General features: G+C 43.4%; 1 protein-coding gene across 1 annotated transcript; it reads left to right on the forward strand.

Annotated features, from left to right (window-relative positions):
- Window positions 1-6138: 6138 nt before the first annotated feature.
- On the forward strand, window positions 6139-17453 carry LOC311115984 (microtubule cross-linking factor 1-like; the record flags this gene model as incomplete). Its single annotated transcript, XM_084191100.1, has 4 exons — window positions 6139-6474; window positions 6710-7108; window positions 7539-8303; window positions 17283-17453. Coding segments are annotated over 4 exons (1671 nt in total), but the record flags the coding sequence as incomplete, so codon positions are not given.
- Between the last annotated feature and the right edge of the window lie 916 nt (window positions 17454-18369).

Raw genomic sequence — 18369 nt, forward strand, 5'->3', positions numbered from 1 at the left:
ACTAAGTCATGTTTTGCAGAGGGGGTCAAATACTTATTTCCCTCATTAAAATGCAAATACATTTATAACATTTTTGACATGCGTTTTTCTGGATTTTTTTGTTGTTGTTATTCTGTCTCTCACTGTTCAAAATAAACCTACCATTAAAATTATAGACTGATCATGTCTTTGTCAGTGGGCAAACGTACAAAATGAGCAGGGGATCAAATACTTTTTTCCCTCACTGTATGTGCTCCATATTGTCCTGTCTTTAGTCATTCTATTTAGCTAGCCTGCCTAAGAATGCTGCAGTGCCGTCTGACTAAATAATTGTGCTAGTTCTTCAAAGTACATAAGGCATACTTTCACCAACCCTGTTCCTGGAGAGCTATCGTCCTGTCCTGTAGGTTTTGGAGTGAAAACCTACAGGAGGGTAGCTCTCCAGGAACAGGGTTTGTTGAGCCCTGATTTAACCTAACGTAGCCGGCGTAAAAGTGTATCCGTCTCTGGAAAGAACAGGCGCAATGGATTTCGGTCATTGTAGTTCATTACCACGTTTCTGCACTGAACTAGGTTGAATATTTGCTTAATGAAAACTACAACTCCCTTCAGCCCAGCGTCCCACACTTCTTGACTCGATTTCTCTCGTGAATGATTTGATTTCTCTCTAGAGAAACGGCGCATTGGGCTCACACAAAAACCTAATGGAATTCAAGTAATTAAACTGACAGTCAGTCAATTACTTGGTTAATCAGTTAATCACTCAGTACTAGTGTGTGTGTGTGCGGTGTGTGTGTGTGTGTGTGTGTGCGGTGTGTGTGTGCGGTATGTGTGAGTGTGTGTGTGTGTGCGTGTGTGTGTGCGTGTGCGTGTGCGTGTGTGTGTGCTACCTGGGAGTACTAAGGCTTGTTGTAGTATCTCCCATCGCACCACTGCTTTTAATGGATCAGGGGTTCAGTACACTACTGCAGTAATACTGTGATCATATCTACACTACTGCAGTAATACTGTGATCATATCTACACTACTATAGTAATACTGTGATCATATATACACTACTATAGTAATACTGTGATCATATCTATGCTACTATAGTAATACTGTGATCATATCTACACTACTGCAGTAATACTGTGATCATATCTACACTACTGCAGTAATACTGTGATCATATCTACACTACTGCAGTAATACTGTGATCATATCTACACTACTGCAGTAATACTGTGATCATATCTACACTACTATAGTAATACTGTGATCATATCTACACTACTGCAGTAATACTGTGATCATATCTACACTACTGCAGTAATACTGTGATCATATCTACACTACTATAGTAATACTGTGATCATATCTACACTACTGCAGTAATACTGTGATCATATCTACACTACTATAGTAATACTGTGATCATATCTACACTACTGCAGTAATACTTTGACCATATCTACACTACTATAGTAAAACTGTGATCATATCTACACTACTATAGTAATACTGTGATCATATCTACACTACTATAGTAATACTGTGATCATATCTACACTACTGCAGTAATACTGTGATCATATCTACACTACTATAGTAAAACTGTGATCATATCTACACTACTATAGTAATACTGTGATCATATCTACACTACTATAGTAATACTGTGATCATATCTACGCTACTATAGTAATACTGTGATCATATCTACGCTACTATAGTAATACTGTGATCATATCTACGCTACTATAGTAATACTGTGATCATATCTATGCTACTATAGTATTACTGTGATCATATCTACACTACTATAGTATTACTGTTATCATATCTACAGTACTATAGTAATACTGTGATCATATCTATGCTACTATAGTAATACTGTGATCATATCTACACTACTATAGTAATACTGTGATCATATCTACACTACTATAGTAAAACAGATCACAGCCATAGAAGCTGCTGCTTAGTGTGCGTGTGCGTGTGCGTGCGTGCGTGCGTGCGTGCGTGCGTGTGTGTGCGTGCCTGTGTATTTAGGCTATGTCATAGTGGCCGGAGACTTACCTCAGCATTTTGTAACCACATGGGTATACAGAATTTCATGTGTGACTGTGATGTGATGTCAGCCTGTGGTGTTTTTACAGCGCTACACGTGTAGCCTCCTCACTGTATGTGAGTGTACTATTGCCTCTGTCAAGAGGTCCAAGCTTTAATGGCACAGATGGTAACACACTCACCCTTTAAGCATAAGGTCGCTGGTTCAAGCCCTGCTCTGGCTGTTCTCCCTCAGTTATTACAGTACATGCATTGCCTACTTGCGCGAACACACACACACGCACACATACACACACACACACACACACCAATCCTAGGTTCTGTTTGCTCCTAGCAGAACCTGGCTAGGCGAAAGCCAACGTCTATGCTAACGTCTAACGTCTATGCTAACGTCTAACGTCTATGCTAACGTCTAACGTCTATGCTAACGTCTATACGTCTATGCTAACGTCTAACGTCTTTGCTCGCATACCTTAAAAGACCTTTGCTTGAAAAAACGTTTGTCCCTCTCGAGACACCGTAGCAACTACATAGCCAGTAACACTTCCTCAAAATAGTCTGAATTAATCTAAAACGAATCTGTCATTAAATTTGACATTTTTGTCGAGGAGGTCTTAGACGTGCAATTTTACATCTAGCAAAAGATGTTTGGTGCAGTATTTCTCAAGTGAAAATGTTTTGCAGGAAAACTAGTCGTCTCTCGTTGTGAATGACAACAAACACTTTGTTGAAAAATCCTGTCCATACTTCTCATCCCTACTGTTGACCAATTACCGACGAAGGGGTGTAGACTTCAGCTACCGAACTTCGACTTGCCTCAAGAACAAATGTAGTAAACCCGGCCGAACACCAAAACCAAGCACAGTTCCCGCTCAGCCCTAAAACTAAACCGCTCAGCCCAGTCAAAACTGCTCGCTGCTCGGGCACCCCAAAGCTCCCTCACGACGCCAGGACAGCAGAGTCACTCACCACCTTCCGGAGACACTTGAAACCCCACCTCTTTAAGGAATACCTGGGATAGGATAAAGTAATCCTTCTACCCCCCCCTTACCCCACCCCCCCCAAAAAAAAAAAAAAAATATTGTAAAGTGGTTATCCCACTGGCTATAAGGTGAATGCACCAATTTGTAAGTCGCTCTGGATAAGAGCGTCTGCTGAATGACGTAAATGTACAAGTAAATGTAATAAAAACTTGTCATAATATAATAATATATGCACAAACCATTTAGACTGGCTAGCTAGCATGCGACAGGCTTTAATGCAGAGCTTTTAAAGTGGTGTGAAGAGATTATTTAAACCCACTGGGCACACACTGGTTGAATCAATGTTGTTTCCACGTCATTTCAATGAAATGACGTTGAACCAACGTGGAATAGACGTTGAATTGACGTCTGTGCCCAGTGGGAAAGGTTCTGATGACAGTTTAATGTTGGTCCCTTTTTTAGGACACAACCTGCTGCTTGTTCTATATTTCTGATCACACCGACGCAACGCCACGTCTCACACTGATTCACACTCACACCAGGCAAACTGTCAATAAATCAGGCAGTATGACAAATGGTCCAAGGGCCACCCACCCAAAAAAAAAATGGTGTTGTTCCGTGATCAAGAAAACGGAAATGCTACATTTCAGCAACATAATGTATATAATGTAATGAACATTAAACATTCCGACATCGATATGTTTCACCTTGGTTACTTTTGTTGCACACTTTGGTATTTATTTGGTATTTATTTGGTATTTATTTGGTATTTATTTGGTATTTATTTGGTATTTATTTGGTATTTATTTGCAACAGGACCAGCTACTCCATCCTGGGATCCACACTGGCACACAGAACTATGTGGTGCGTTCAGGGTTCCTCCTTGCATCAGCTCAAGCAAACAGATGTTACCTTCACCTGATCCAGATGAACCCCGAAACGTGGAAATATATTTTAACCATGTGGTTTTTCTCAGTTATTATAAGACGTTTTGGCAGCTGTATTTAGCCTACAAAGGCCTCCATTGCTCTTGCCTGCTAGCCAAACTAAATACAGTTAACACAGCTATGAATAACCTTTTACTGCGGTGGGCTTAAGTCAGGGTCACACAGAGTGTTTCTTTTAGTCTTAAACAAATCTACTTTGAAACAAAAGTATACACCTCACACACACACACACACGGTTGTTTGAATAAATAAGACACCTGTACCATGTCAGATATAGAGTTGAAATGTATTCCATTTTGAGTTTGCATCACAATACTACACTTTATATACATCACGGAAGACCGAAACATAACTAAACCGTTTGACACGTTTGTTAATTATGAAAATATTAACATTCCACCCATGCATTCAAATGCAGGAAAGGGCTACAACAAAGCAACGTCCCGACAGCTAAATTAAACACTGTTCTGGCATCTGAGAAACATTTATTTAGCGTTAACAGGTTCTTATTATCTCTTATTATTTCGGGATTCCTCCAGTCCAGTATTAATGCGTTGCTTTCTGCACGGACATGGAATGTTTGTAACATTGGTAACCGAGATGTAACATGGCAACCTCACAATGTTGCTAGGGGCAATTACCCAAAATATTTGTTATGATTTCGAAATTCGTACCTTTGATTTATAATATTAAATTGAATGTGCACATTTCCCACGTTTTTTGAATCACACAGTGTTCATGTTCATAACATTATCTACGTAATGATATTGAAACTTAGCAGTTTTGTTTTCCTGGGTCACAGAAGGCTATTTTCTGAAGCCTTTTTTTTTTGGACTGAAAGACATGTAGACTTCTGCCACCTGATTTACACTGGTATATACTGCAGAATGTTGCTAAATAAATATCTGAGTCCCAAGTTTGACCATTTCAGGTGAATCATGAATTGTTACTTATTAAGACATTTCTACCGATTCCTATGAGACCACCGTGTGGCAGCTATAGACGCGTTATAAAGTCAAACCCACGTGACATTTACAATCTCCGATGGCTTTAGGAAAATACATAAAACTTCAAAACCAAATCCCCAAGTCTCCTCTCCACATCAGTAAATGTAGTGCTAACTTGAATAGCCTAGCGGTGCTAGCTAGTCGTGTAAGTGAATCATAGATGGCCAGCCAGATGGAAAGACTGAGGGTGTTGTGACCTCGTTACACCCGGCAGGGACAGACCTTGACTCACTCACTTCCTGGTCTCAGTTTATGTTGGGGAACCCACTTGGTTACAGCACCATAACATGGGAGTAAACACAGGACAGAGGGGGCAACGTGTGTCTGTCTGTCTGTCTGTCTGTCTCTCTGTCTTTCTGTCCATCTGTCTGTCTCTCTCTCTGTCCGTCTCTCTCTCTGTCTGTCTGTCTGCCTGCCTGCCTGCATGTCTGTCCGTCTCTCTCTCTGTCTGTCTGTCTGCCTGCCTGCCTGCCTGCATGTCTGCCTGCCTGCCTGCATGTCTGTCCGTCTGCCCGTCTGTCTCTCTGTCCATCTGTCTGTCTCTCTGTCTGTCTCTCTCTCTGTCTGCCTGCATGTCTGCCTGCCTGCCTGCATGTCTGTCCGTCTGCCCGTCTGTCTCTCTGTCCATCTGTCTCTCTCTCTCTCTGTCTGTCTCTCTCTCTGTCTGTCTCTCTGTCTGTCTCTCTCTCTGTCTGTCTCTCTCTCTGTCTGTCTGTCTGTCTGTCCGTCTGCCCGTCTGTCTCTCTGAACATGTAGACTTTAAACTCACTTCAAAGGAGTCCGCACCTGCTGTCTCGACCTCTGAATGCTCAGCTGTGAAAAGCCAACTGACATTTACTCCTGAGGTGCTGACTTGTTGCACCCTCTACAACCACTGGGATTAATATTTGACCCTGCTGGTCATCTATGAACGTTTTAACATTTTGAAGAACGATCTGGCCTGAAATGGCCATGTACTCTTATAATCTCCACCCAGTACAGCCAGAAGAGGACTGGCCACCCCTCAGAGCCTGGTTCCTCTCTAGGTTTCTTCTTAGGTTCCTGCCTTTCTAGGGAGTTTGTCCTAGCCACCGTGCTTCTACATCTGCATTGCTTGCTGTTTGGGGTTTTAGGCTGGGTTACTGTATAAGCATTTTGTGACAACTGCTACTTTCTCCTTCCTTCTCACAGACCGCTTTACGGCGGAGAGGGAGCAGGGAAACGTTTAAGGACAAGAAGTATGTGAACCAGGACGACAGTGCAGATCTCAGGTGCCAGCTGCAGTTCTCTAAGGAAGAATCCACCCTCATGCGTAAGAAGATGGCCAAGCTGGGGAGGGAGAAGGAAGAGCTGGAGCAGGAGATCCAGAAGTATAAGTCAGTCTACGGGGACGTGGATAGCCCTCTACCCCTGGCAGAGCTTGCCGGTGGTGGGCCTCACAGCACCAGGGAGGCCGAGCTGCGGCTCCGGCTCAAACTGGTGGAGGAAGAGGCTAATATTCTGGGGAGGAAGATCGTTGAACTAGAGGTAGGTGCCCTGACTGTTTTACCTTTGGCTGTGTGTCCCAAACGTCACCCTTTTCCACTATTTTAGACCAGAGTCCTAAGCACTACTTTAGACCCAGGGGGCTCTGGTCTAAAGTAGTGCACTACATAGCGAATAGGAGGCCATTTCGGACACAAACTTTGTCTTCATTTTTAACTTTGTACAGCATGAAAATCATTTCATAAATAAAACATAACATTATTATCATTATTATCAGGTGGAGAACCGAGGCCTGAGGGCTGAGAACGAGGACATCCGCTGCCAGTACGAGAGGGACTGTTTCGGCCGGGAGCCGTTCGGCAGCATGCCCTCCTCCCCGTATGGCGGAGACGCTCTGGAGTCCGCCGGGGAGCTGCGGCGCCACCTACAGTTTGTAGAGGAAGAGGCAGAACTTCTCCGGCGGTCCATCTCAGAGATCGAGGACCACAACAAACAGCTGACCTCCGAACTGAACCGCTTCAAGTTCGGCCCGAGAGACGAGGAGGTTGAGGTCGGAGTGATGCTGATGAAGACCGGTAATGGGAGTAACGGTGGCAGCGGGGGTAACGGGAGCGGTGTGGTGATGATGGAGGAGCTGAAAGCAGCCAGGATGCAGATCAACGAGCTCAGCGGGAAGGTGTGTAGCATGATGTACTACAGTACCCATAATGCTCTGTGTATGATGTACTACAGTACCGATAATGCTCTGTGTATGATGTACTACAGTACCCATAATGCTCTGTGTATGATGTACTACAGTACCCATAATGCTCTGTGTATGATGTACTACAGTACCCATAATGCTCTGTGTATGATGTACTACAGTACCCATAATGCTCTGTGTATGATGTACTACAATACCCATAATGCTCTGTGTATGTAGTACTACAGTACCCATAATGCTCTGTGTATGTAGTACTACAATACCCATAATGCTCGGTGTATGACGCACTACAGTACCCATAATGCTCTGTGCATTGTATCCGGTTGTTATCTTAATAAAGACGTTTTAACTTAAGACGTTCCTGAAGCTAACATAATGGTGTCTTGTCTCCTCACCCGTCCAGGTAATGAAGCTGCAGTATGAGAACAGAGTCCTGATGTCCAACGTTCAGCGCTGTGACCTGGCCCAACACCTGGGCCTCCGCACCGGCTCCCCACGGGACAGCGATGCAGACAGCGACACCGGCCGCCGCGACACCGCCGAGGAGGAAGAGACCGGGAGGCTCCTCCTCCTACACCCCAAGAGGGAGGGGCCTGTCGGCGGCGAGAGCGACTCGGAGGACCTGTTTGAGAAGACAACCACGACATCGGGGTTCGGAAGTCACAAGCCCTCAGACGCCACGGAACTAGCCAACCTCAGACGAGAAGAACGCGAGATGTTCATGAACGTCAAACGAGAAGCAGAGCGTCTTGGGAAGACTGTAGACCGTCTCATTACCGACACGGACAGTCTGATCTACGAGGGAAAGATTGTAGTAACAGGAGGGGACAGTCTCTGCATAGAGGGGTTCAGAGGACACAGAGGGGAGGGAAGTGGAGAGGACAGGGGGGACACCACCACCCTCCCCGAGTCCCTACAAGACTCCCAGGTCCTGGACACTATCAACACCCGTATGAAGGCCTTCAGGACAGAGCTCCATATCTTCATGGACAAGGTGGATCACCTGGGAGACGGGCTGAGGGAGAGGGGAGGGGACCGGGATCGGGGGGACGACCTGTCGCCCATGCCCAACCTTACAGAGTCCAGCAGCTTCCTGTCAGGGGTCACCTCCATGTCCCGAGACTCGCCCATCAGCACCCTGGGACGCGACCTGGTTACAGACTTCCAGGTAAGGAAGACAGGACGGGACACTCCTGTGACCTCTGACCTGTATCTGTCTCTATCCAGGGGTACGGCCGAAACGGCACACTATTCACTATGTAGTGACTACTTTTGACCAGATCCTTATGGCTTGCTTTACTTGGCTTAAGCCCTTGTCTCATATAAGGAGCATTTGACTGCTGTCCTCGGTTTGGAGCAAGTATTTCCAGCTTGCACCAGTTCAGAGCCCTATAGGCCCTGGTCTAAAGTAATGCACTAAATAAGGAATAAGGTGCCACCTGGGTTGCAGACCACGCCCCTATACACGTTTGTACTGTCTCCCTGCTACATCTGGACGTCAACCCCCTGGCTGCTTCCTTATTGGCTCAAGTATCAATAAGACTTATTAATAAGTCAGTTAGAAGTTATTATGGAAAACATTACAGTAATAAAACGTAGTTGATATTTGTTCATTAACCGGGACATAAAAAAGGGGGTTATTTTTGCGAAGCATGAATAACTATTAGACATAAAACATGCTCACCCGTATTCCTTCTGAGGCATTATGATACCGGAGAATCAAAAGAGCAATAAAAAAGAAAGGTTGAAGTAATGAACATGTCTTGTCAGAGAGCGCAATGTGACTTTAAACAGCAGTGAGGAATAGGGTTAATCTGCAAAGTAACGTTTAGCCAAGGGGATATAGACAGTCCAGGGGGTCAGTCCCAAATGGTACCCTATTCCCTAGAACACTACTTTTGTGTAATGCACTATAAAAGTACTTTAAAAGTGACTAGGGTGCCACTTGGGAACGCAGACAGAGTCACAGACAGGAGAATTACAAAACCCATAAAGGGAGTCTGTGTAAATGGTAGAGTCCGTTGCTACTGGATTTAAACAGTATAAAACCCCAAAGGGGAGTCTGTGTAAATGGTACAGTCCATTACTACTGGATTTAAACAGTATAAAACCCCAAGGGGAGTCTGTGTAAATGGTACAGTCCATTGCTACTGGATTTAAACAGTATAAAACCCCAAGGGGAGTCTGTGTAAATGGTAGAGTCCATTGCTACTGGATTTAAACAGTATAAAACCCCAAGGGGAGTCTGTGTAAATGGTAGAGTCCGTTGCTACTGGATTTAAACAGTATAAAACCCCAAAGGGGAGTCTGTGTAAATGGTAGAGTCCATTACTACTGGATTTAAACAGTATAAAACCCCAAGGGGAGTCTGTGTAAATGGTACAGTCCGTTGCTACTGGATTTAAACAGTATAAAACCCCAAGGGGAGTCTGTATAAATGGTAGAGTCCATTGCTACTGGATTTAAACGGTATAAAACCCCAAGGGGAGTCTGTGTAAATGGTACAGTCCATTGCTACTGGATTTAAACAGTATAAAACCCCAAGGGGAGTCTGTGTAAATGGTAGAGTCCATTACTACTTGATTTAAACAGTATAAAACCCCAAGGGGAGTCTGTGTAAATGGTAGAGTCCATTGCTACTGGATTTAAACGGTATAAAACCCCAAAGGGGAGTCTGTGTAAATGGTACAGTCCATTACTACTGGATTTTGAACTCATCCCAGTGAGCAGTCGTAGTAGAGCCATTCCCAGCCTCTAAATGTGATGCTAATGCAGCGTAGCGCGGCAAATACACAGAACCATTCATCACAGCTAGCCAGGTCTGAAATGGCACCCTAGTCCCTATGCAGTGCACTACGTTTCACCAGGGCCCATAGGGGTGCCAGGCCTGAAATGGCACCCTAGTCCCTATGCAGTGCACTACGTTTCACCAGGGCCCATAGGGGTGCCAGGCCTGAAATGGCACCCTAGTCCCTATGCAGTGCACTACGTTTCACCAGGGCCCATAGGGTGCCATTTGGGAGATAGCCCCAGGTCTGGACAGCTTTATTAAAGGACTGGTCCACTCAGAACACAAGTCAAGTTTTTAATTTAAAGTCTGTTTCACACTGGTCTCAAGTTCAACACACGTCATGAGGCATAAACAAACAACGTCTATGGACCCCTATGTTCAGACTCAACACTGAACATTCCTGGGGAACGCCAGTGGGTGCTCATCTGTTCTCTATCCCAGCACTACCACACCGGATTCAATGAACCAACTGAATCAGTTGTTTTAGTGCTGGGCTAAAACAAAAATTGTGAACATCTTGATCGATGGATTGAGAAACAAGAGGTGTACATTTACATTTTAGTCATTTAGCAGACGCTCTTATCCAGAGCGATTTACATGAGCAATTAGGGTTAAGTGCCTTGCTCAAGGGCACATCGACAGATTTTTCACCTAGTCGGCTCAGGGATTAGAACCAGCGACCTTTCGGTTACTGGCACAACGCTCTTACCCACTAAGCTACCTGCAGAGGTTCCCAGGGGCCACAGCAGCCACTGCCCCACCTCAAGCCACCCAGCTCAGCCACGCAGCCACCACCCCCATCCTCCCTAGTCCCCACCCCCATCCTCCCTAGTCCCCACCCCATCCTCCCTAGTCCCCACCCCCATCCTCCCTAGTCCCCAACCACCATCTCTCACACTCGTTACCGCTGCTGCATCCACATACCCATACGCACCTGCAACCTGCACCCAAAAATAGCACCCTGACGACTTCATCCATCGCCCTGACCTGAACCAACATGCAGATGCCTGCTTCAAACTCAGTGGGGACAAACGGTGGTTCGAAGGTGTTTCTTCCAGACGGCTTTTTGCAGAATTGATCAATCAACCAATGACTTAACCAATCAACCAATCCATTTATAGATCAGAGTGCCGAGTCGCCTTCAGAAGAAACAAGCCACTGTCAAACCCTGCCTCCACTGATGAAATGAGTCAACACGTAAACATACTATGTGGTTTTCACAACAACAACAACAACCCCCACCGGCCTCTGCTTACTGCAGTATTACAGGATGTCTTCTTTTGAACCTCTGTTAAGCAGATTGTTCAATGAAGAAGTTCTCAATTAAGAATATAGATTCTCATTTGACAGTAGATTAGCGATAGTGGCTCATGGCTCATATGATCTGCTTTACCCTCTGTACTCTGCCTATAGGACCCCTTGGCTGGGTGTGAGATATATTGTAACTCAACCAACAGCTACTGCAAACAACTAAATAAACAGCCGCAACAACCAAACACTCTCTCAAGCATGAAAGCTGTGGTCTGTCCACATTTCTGAAATAAAGGAAATAAAGTTAAAATCAAAAAGTTGAATGATAAAAACTTTAAATAAAGTTAAAACCTGTTGAACGTTAATGTTAAGTGGATGGCTGTATAAAACATATCTCCATGAGAGGGCCATGAACAGTACCTATTAATACCTTATAGCGTTAGAAAGCTCAGATGTTCTGCTTTTTTTTGTTGTATTTGTTATTTATCTATGATATAGTAAATTTCATTTTCAAACGTCATACGCTATGAACAACCTAATCATGAACAATGGGGGAATAGGGCTTGGATTTTGTTGTTGTTGATCATCTACAAAACTCACAATCAGCTTTATAATTGACACACTATAAGATTTCAGCTGGCCTTATTACTGTAATCATGTTTATATATACAGAGCATTCGGAAAGTATTCAGACCCCTTGACTTTTTCAAAATGTTATTACTTTACAGCCTTATTCTAAAATAGATTAAATTGTTTCCCCCCCCTCATCAATCTACACACAATACCCCGTAATGACAAAGCAAAAACAGGTTTTTAGAAATGTTTGCAAATGTATATAAAAAAAAAAAAAAAACGGATTTACATTTACATAAGTATTCAGACTATTTACTCAGTACTTTGTTGAAGCACCTTTGGCAATGATTACAGCCTCGAGTCTTCTTGGGTATGACGCTACAAGCTTGGCACACCTGTATTTGGGGAATTTCTCCCATTCTTCTCTGCAGATCCTCTCAAGCTCTGTCAGGTTGGATGGGGAGCGTCGCTGCACAGCTATTTTCAGGTCTCTCCAGATATGTTAGATCGGGTTCAAGTCTGGGCTCTGGCTGGGCCACTCAAGGACATTCAGAGACTTGTCCCGAAGCCACTCCTGCGTTGTCTTGGCTGTGTGCTTAGGGTCGTTGTCCTGTTGGAAGGTGAACCTTCTGAGGTCCTGAGCGCTCTGGAGCAGGTTTTCATCAAGGATCTCTCTGTACTTTGCTCTGTTCATCTTTACCTCGATGCTGACTAGTCTCCCAGTCCCTGCCACTGAAAAACATCCCCACAGCATGATGCTGCCAACACCATGCTTCACCGTAGGGATGGTGTTGGCCAGGTGATGAGCGGTGCCTGGTTTCCTCCAGATGTGAAGCTTGGCATTCAGGCCAAAGAGTTAAATCTTGGTTTCATCAGATCAGAGAATCTTGTTTCTCATGGTCTGAGAGTCTTTAGGTGCCTTTTGGCAAACTCCATGTGGGCTGTCATGTGCCTTTTACTGAGGAGTGGGTTCCGTCTGGCCACTCTACCATAAAGGCCTGATTGGTGGAGTGCTGCAGAGATGGTTGTCCTTCTGGAAGGTTCTCCCATCTCCACAGAGGAACTCTGGAGCTCTGTCAGAGTGACCATCGGGTTCTTGGTCACCTCCCTGACCAAGGCCCTTCTCCCCCGATTGTTTGGCCAGGCGGCCAGCTCTAGGAAGAGTACTTTGTGGTTCCAAACTTCCATTTAAGAATGATGGAGGCTACTGTGTTCTTGGGGACCTTCAATGCTGCAAAAAATTGTTGGTACCCTTCCCCAGATATGTGCCTTGAGACAATCATGTCTCTGAGCTCTAAGGACAATTCCGTCGACCTCATGGCTTGGTTTTTGCTCTGACATGCACTGTCAACTGTGGGACCTTATATAGACATGTGTGTGCCTTTCCAAATCACGTCCAATCAATTGAATTTGCCACAGGTGGACTCCAATCAAGTTGTAGAAACATCTCAGGGATGATCAATGGAAACAGGATGCATCAGAGTTCAATTTCGAGTCTCATAGCAAAGGGTCTGAGTACTTATGTAAATAAGGTATTTCTGTTTTTTATTTGTAATAAATTGCAAAAATTTGCTTTGTCATTATTGTGTGTAGATTGATTAGGAACATGTTCTATTTAATCAATTTTAGAATAAGGCTGTAAAGTAACAAAATGTGGAAAAAGTCAACGGGTCTGAATACTTTCCGAATGCACTGTAACTAGTGGTCAGGAAAATCCTTCACTGTTGTCATTCATTGTTGACTCTCTCCCCCTGTGAACACACCACAGAGTTCGCTAGCGACTCTAATGATTCGTCACGATCTGAACTTTTCATCTAATATAAAGTGTTTCACATCTTCAAATTGTGTTCAAGTTTTTTTTTATTTAATTAAATGAGATATAAATTGATGTGTGTTTGTCGTAGAATGACGGGACTGCTTCCTATCGCTGCAGAAGAATCTCAACTTTGCAGCACTATGCGGCCTGTGCGCCTGTGATGTATTGTTCCGCCACAAATTGACAGACAGTCCGATCAGCGAAAATGTGCGTTAAGGCGGGACTCCCGAGCCTCCAATGGCTGTGGATATTTAACCCGATACCCCAGAGTCACCTGAGACCAACTGAATAGAAGCATGGGAACGAAGCAATATGCCTTGAATAAAACAATTAAATTATAACAAAAGTCCACTAATTTTTAAGAGAAAAAAAGCATTACACGTGTGTAGAGTTAAGATCTAAGCTACGTTACCTTTTCCTACCGCTTCTACTGCATGGCTGCTGGCATGCGTTTAGCATGTGGTGAGTTAGCTGAAGCTAACAGTTTGCCGTGGTATCTATTCTATCTATCTATCAGCAGTTGGTTTGGACTCATGTATCCCTCATTGCATGCGCTTCATAACCAGTGTTTTTGCATTCTTTTTTTCCCCCCATCCCTCTTTTTTTTCTCCTCCTCTTTGTGTTCCCTCCATCCTTCAGATGTTTCAGCCAATCATGTTGTTCATCCTCATTCTAGTCCTCTTCTCGTCCCTCTCGTACGCCGTGGTCTTTAAGTTGGTCTTTCTCTTTGCACTTTTCTTTGTTCTCTAACTCTGTTCCATTCCGTCCGTTATGTTCCATTAGTTGTTTCCTGCTGTTTTAGTTTTTAGTTCTCTAACCCGTCTGTTCTCTTTTAGTTTTTAGTTCTCTAACCCGTCTGTTCTGTTTTTAGTTCTCTAACCCGTCTGTTCTCTTTTAGTTTTTAGTTCTCTAACCCGTCTGTTCTCTTTTAGTTTTTAGTTCTCTAACCCGTCTGTTCTGTTTTTAGTTCTCTAACCCGTCTGTTCTCTTTTAGTTTTTAGTTCTCTAACCCGTCTGTTCTCTTTTAGTTTTTAGTTCTCTAACCCGTCTGTTCTGTTTTTAGTTCTCTAACCCGTCTGTTCTCTTTTAGTTTTTAGTTCTCTAACCCGTCTGTTCTGTTTTTAGTTCTCTAACCCGTCTGTTCTCTTTTAGTTTTTAGTTCTCTAACCCGTCTGTTCTGTTTTTAGTTCTCTAACCCGTCTGTTCTCTTTTAGTTTTTAGTTCTCTAACCCGTCTGTTCTCTTTTAGTTTTTAGTTCTCTAACCCGTCTGTTCTGTTTTTAGTTCTCTCACCCGTCTGTTCTGTTTTAGTTTTTAGTTCTCTAACCCGTCTGTTCTGTTTTAGTTTTTAGTTCTCTAACCCGTCTGTTCTCTTTTAGTTTTTAGTTCTCTAACCCGTCTGTTCTCTTTTAGTTTTTAGTTCTCTAACCCGTCTGTTCTGTTTTTAGTTCTCTAACCCGTCTGTTCTCTTTTAGTTTTTAGTTCTCTAACCCGTCTGTTCTCTTTTAGTTTTAGTTCTCTAACCCGTCTGTTCTGTTTTTAGTTCTCTAACCCGTCTGTTCTCTTTTAGTTTTTAGTTCTCTAACCTGTCTGTTCTGTTTTTAGTTCTCTAACCCGTCTGTTCTCTTTTAGTTTTTAGTTCTCTAACCCGTCTGTTCTCTTTTAGTTTTAGTTCTCTAACCCGTCTGTTCTGTTTTTAGTTCTCTAACCCGTTTGTTCTGTTTTTAGTTCTCTAACCCGTCTGTTCTCTTTTAGTTTTTAGTTCTCTAACCCGTCTGTTCTGTTTTTAGTTCTCTAACCCGTCTGTTCTGTTTTAGTTTTTAGTTCTCTAACCCGTCTGTTCTCTTTTAGTTTTTAGTTCTCTAACCCGTCTGTTCTGTTTTTAGTTCTCTAACCCGTCTGTTCTGTTTTAGTTTTTAGTTCTCTAACCCGTCTGTTCTCTTTTAGTTTTTAGTTCTCTAACCCGTCTGTTCTGTTTTTAGTTCTCTAACCCGTCTGTTCTGTTTTAGTTTTTAGTTCTCTAACCCGTCTGTTCTGTTTTAGTTTTTAGTTCTCTAACCCGTCTGTTCTCTTTTAGTTTTTAGTTCTCTAACCCGTCTGTTCTTTTTTAGTTTTTAGTTCTCTAACCCGTCTGTTCTCTTTTAGTTTTTAGTTCTCTAACCCGTCTGTTCTGTTTTAGTTTTTAGTTCTCTAACCCGTCTGTTCTCTTTTAGTTTTTAGTTCTCTAACCCGTCTGTTCTGTTTTTAGTTCTCTAACCCGTCTGTTCTCTTTTAGTTTTTAGTTCTCTAACCCGTCTGTTCTGTTTTTAGTTCTCTAACCCGTCTGTTCTCTTTTAGTTTTTAGTTCTCTAACCCGTCTGTTCTCTTTTAGTTTTGAGTTCTCTAACCCGTCTGTTCTGTTTTTAGTTCTCTAACCCGTCTGTTCTGTTTTTAGTTCTCTAACCCGTCTGTTCTCTTTTAGTTTTTAGTTCTCTAACCCGTCTGTTCTCTTTTAGTTTTGAGTTCTCTAACCCGTCTGTTCTGTTTTTAGTTCTCTAACCCGTCTGTTCTGTTTTTAGTTCTCTAACCCGTCTGTTCTCTTTTAGTTTTTAGTTCTCTAACCCGTCTGTTCTGTTTTTAGTTCTCTAACCCGTCTGTTCTCTTTTAGTTTTTAGTTCTCTAACCCGTCTGTTCTCTTTTAGTTTTTAGTTCTCTAACCCGTCTGTTCTATTTTAGTTTTTACTTCTCTAACCCGTCTGTTCTCTTTTAGTTTTTAGTTCTCTAACCCATCTGTTCTCTTTTAGTTTTTAGTTCTCTAACCCGTCTGTCCTGTTTTTAGTTCTCTAACCCTTCTGTTCTCTTTTAGTTTTTAGTTCTCTAACCCGTCTGTTCTGTTTTTAGTTCTCTAACCCGTCTGTTCTGTTTTTAGTTCTCTAACCCGTCTGTTCTCTTTTAGTTTTTAGTTCTCTAACCCGTCTGTTCTGTTTTTAGTTCTCTAACCCTTCTGTTCTCTTTTAGTTTTTAGTTCTCTAACCCGTCTGTTCTGTTTTAGTTTTTAGTTCTCTAACCCGTCTGTTCTGTTTTAGTTTTTAGTTCTCTAACCCGTCTGTTCTCTTTTAGTTTTTAGTTCTCTAACCCGTCTGTTCTGTTTTTAGTTCTCTAACCCGTCTGTTCTGTTTTTAGTTCTCTAACCCTTCTGTTCTCTTTTAGTTTTTAGTTCTCTAACCCGTCTGTTCTGTTTTTAGTTCTCTAACCCGTCTGTTCTGTTTTTAGTTCTCTAACCCGTCTGTTCTCTTTTAGTTTTTAGTTCTCTAACCCGTCTGTTCTGTTTTTAGTTCTCTAACCCGTCTGTTCTGTTTTAGTTTTTAGTTCTCTAACCCGTCTGTTCTCTTTTAGTTTTTAGTTCTCTAACCCATCTGTTCTCTTTTAGTTTTTAGTTCTCTAACCCGTCTGTTCTGTTTTAGTTTTTAGTAGATTTTTTCCCCCTTGGCTTTGTCTTCTTTACCCATTTTTTATGTTTTTTCTTTTTTTTCTTTTTTTTATATTCCTCCACGTTTGTTTGTTGTCATTCGTCTGCTTGTTCCGTTCACCCACCAATCCGCTTCATGCACTCCCCTCCTCCCCTCTGTCCCCACCTCCATCCCCTCTGTCCCCACCCCCATCCCATCTATCCCCACACCCCCACACACTTCCCTCACCTGTCACCCCCCCTGACCCCCACCCCCCCCCCAGTCACAGTCCGGTGCGAGGGATGAGCTGGAGTGGCGTCTAGGACAGGAGCGAGACGTGGAGACCCAGGGCCAGAGCCATGACCAGGGGGGTCTGCCTCAGGGTCCCGCCCAGAACAGGGGAGCCATCCTGGGACACACTAGATACCACAGGGCCCCCCTGGCTTCTTTAAGACCGGAGGTCAGTGCCTCTTTCATCTCCCTCCCTCCCTTCTCCCTGTAGTGGGACTGGATGAGGACAGACAGAACACACCTGTGTAAAGTTTACACTAAGGTTTACACTAAGGTTTACACTAAGGTTTACACTAAGGTTTACACTACAGTGTAAAGTAAAGATTTAGGGGGCGTTGCATTATGTGCGTAGAGTTAAGATATTTCTTAAAGCTTTCTTAGCTCAACTGCTTTGACCGCATGGCTTTTCAGAGTCACGCATATAATAGACATGAGTCAAGTACAGGTGCAAAATTATTTAATGTGCTTCATGTGACTTGATCAATGTGTTCCGTGCAGGTTTGAATTTGGCCAGGAGCCAAATTCAAGCTAAAGTAATAGTTGAAGTGTTCCAGTTCTCACTTTTAATATTATCCTATCAAGGTTGGTATTGTAGAGCCGGTGGAGGTACCAGTGCTCGAGCTGTATAGGCTAGGTGTCTGTTCTCAGCACCGGCCCACTTAATAATAATAATAATAATATGCCATTTAGCAGACGCTTTTATCCAAAGCGACTTACAGTCATGTGTGCATACGTTTTTTTTTGTTTATGGGTGGTCCCGGATGATCGAACCCACTACCCTTGGCGTTACAAGCACCGTGCTCTACCAGCTGAGCTACAGAGGACCACTTCATGAGTATATATTGTATTCTAGTCATGGCTCATCCTATATAACTACTGTATGGGCTAGGTGTCTGTTCTCAGCACCGGACCACTTCAACCTCTAAGCTAAGTCTATTGTTATCTTGCAAAAGCCACTCAGACCAACATGCCATCCAGTAACACTCCAGTCACATTCACGTTCTCTCTTTCTGTCTCTTTCTGTTTTTATCACAACAGTCGTCCACTCCCCCCCCCCCCCCCCCCCCCCCCCCCCCGACCACAGA

The sequence above is a fragment of the Coregonus lavaretus genome (assembly GCF_964263955.1).
Source record: "Coregonus lavaretus genome assembly, contig: HAP1_SCAFFOLD_7666, whole genome shotgun sequence".
Classification (NCBI taxonomy): Eukaryota; Metazoa; Chordata; class Actinopteri; order Salmoniformes; family Salmonidae; genus Coregonus; species Coregonus lavaretus.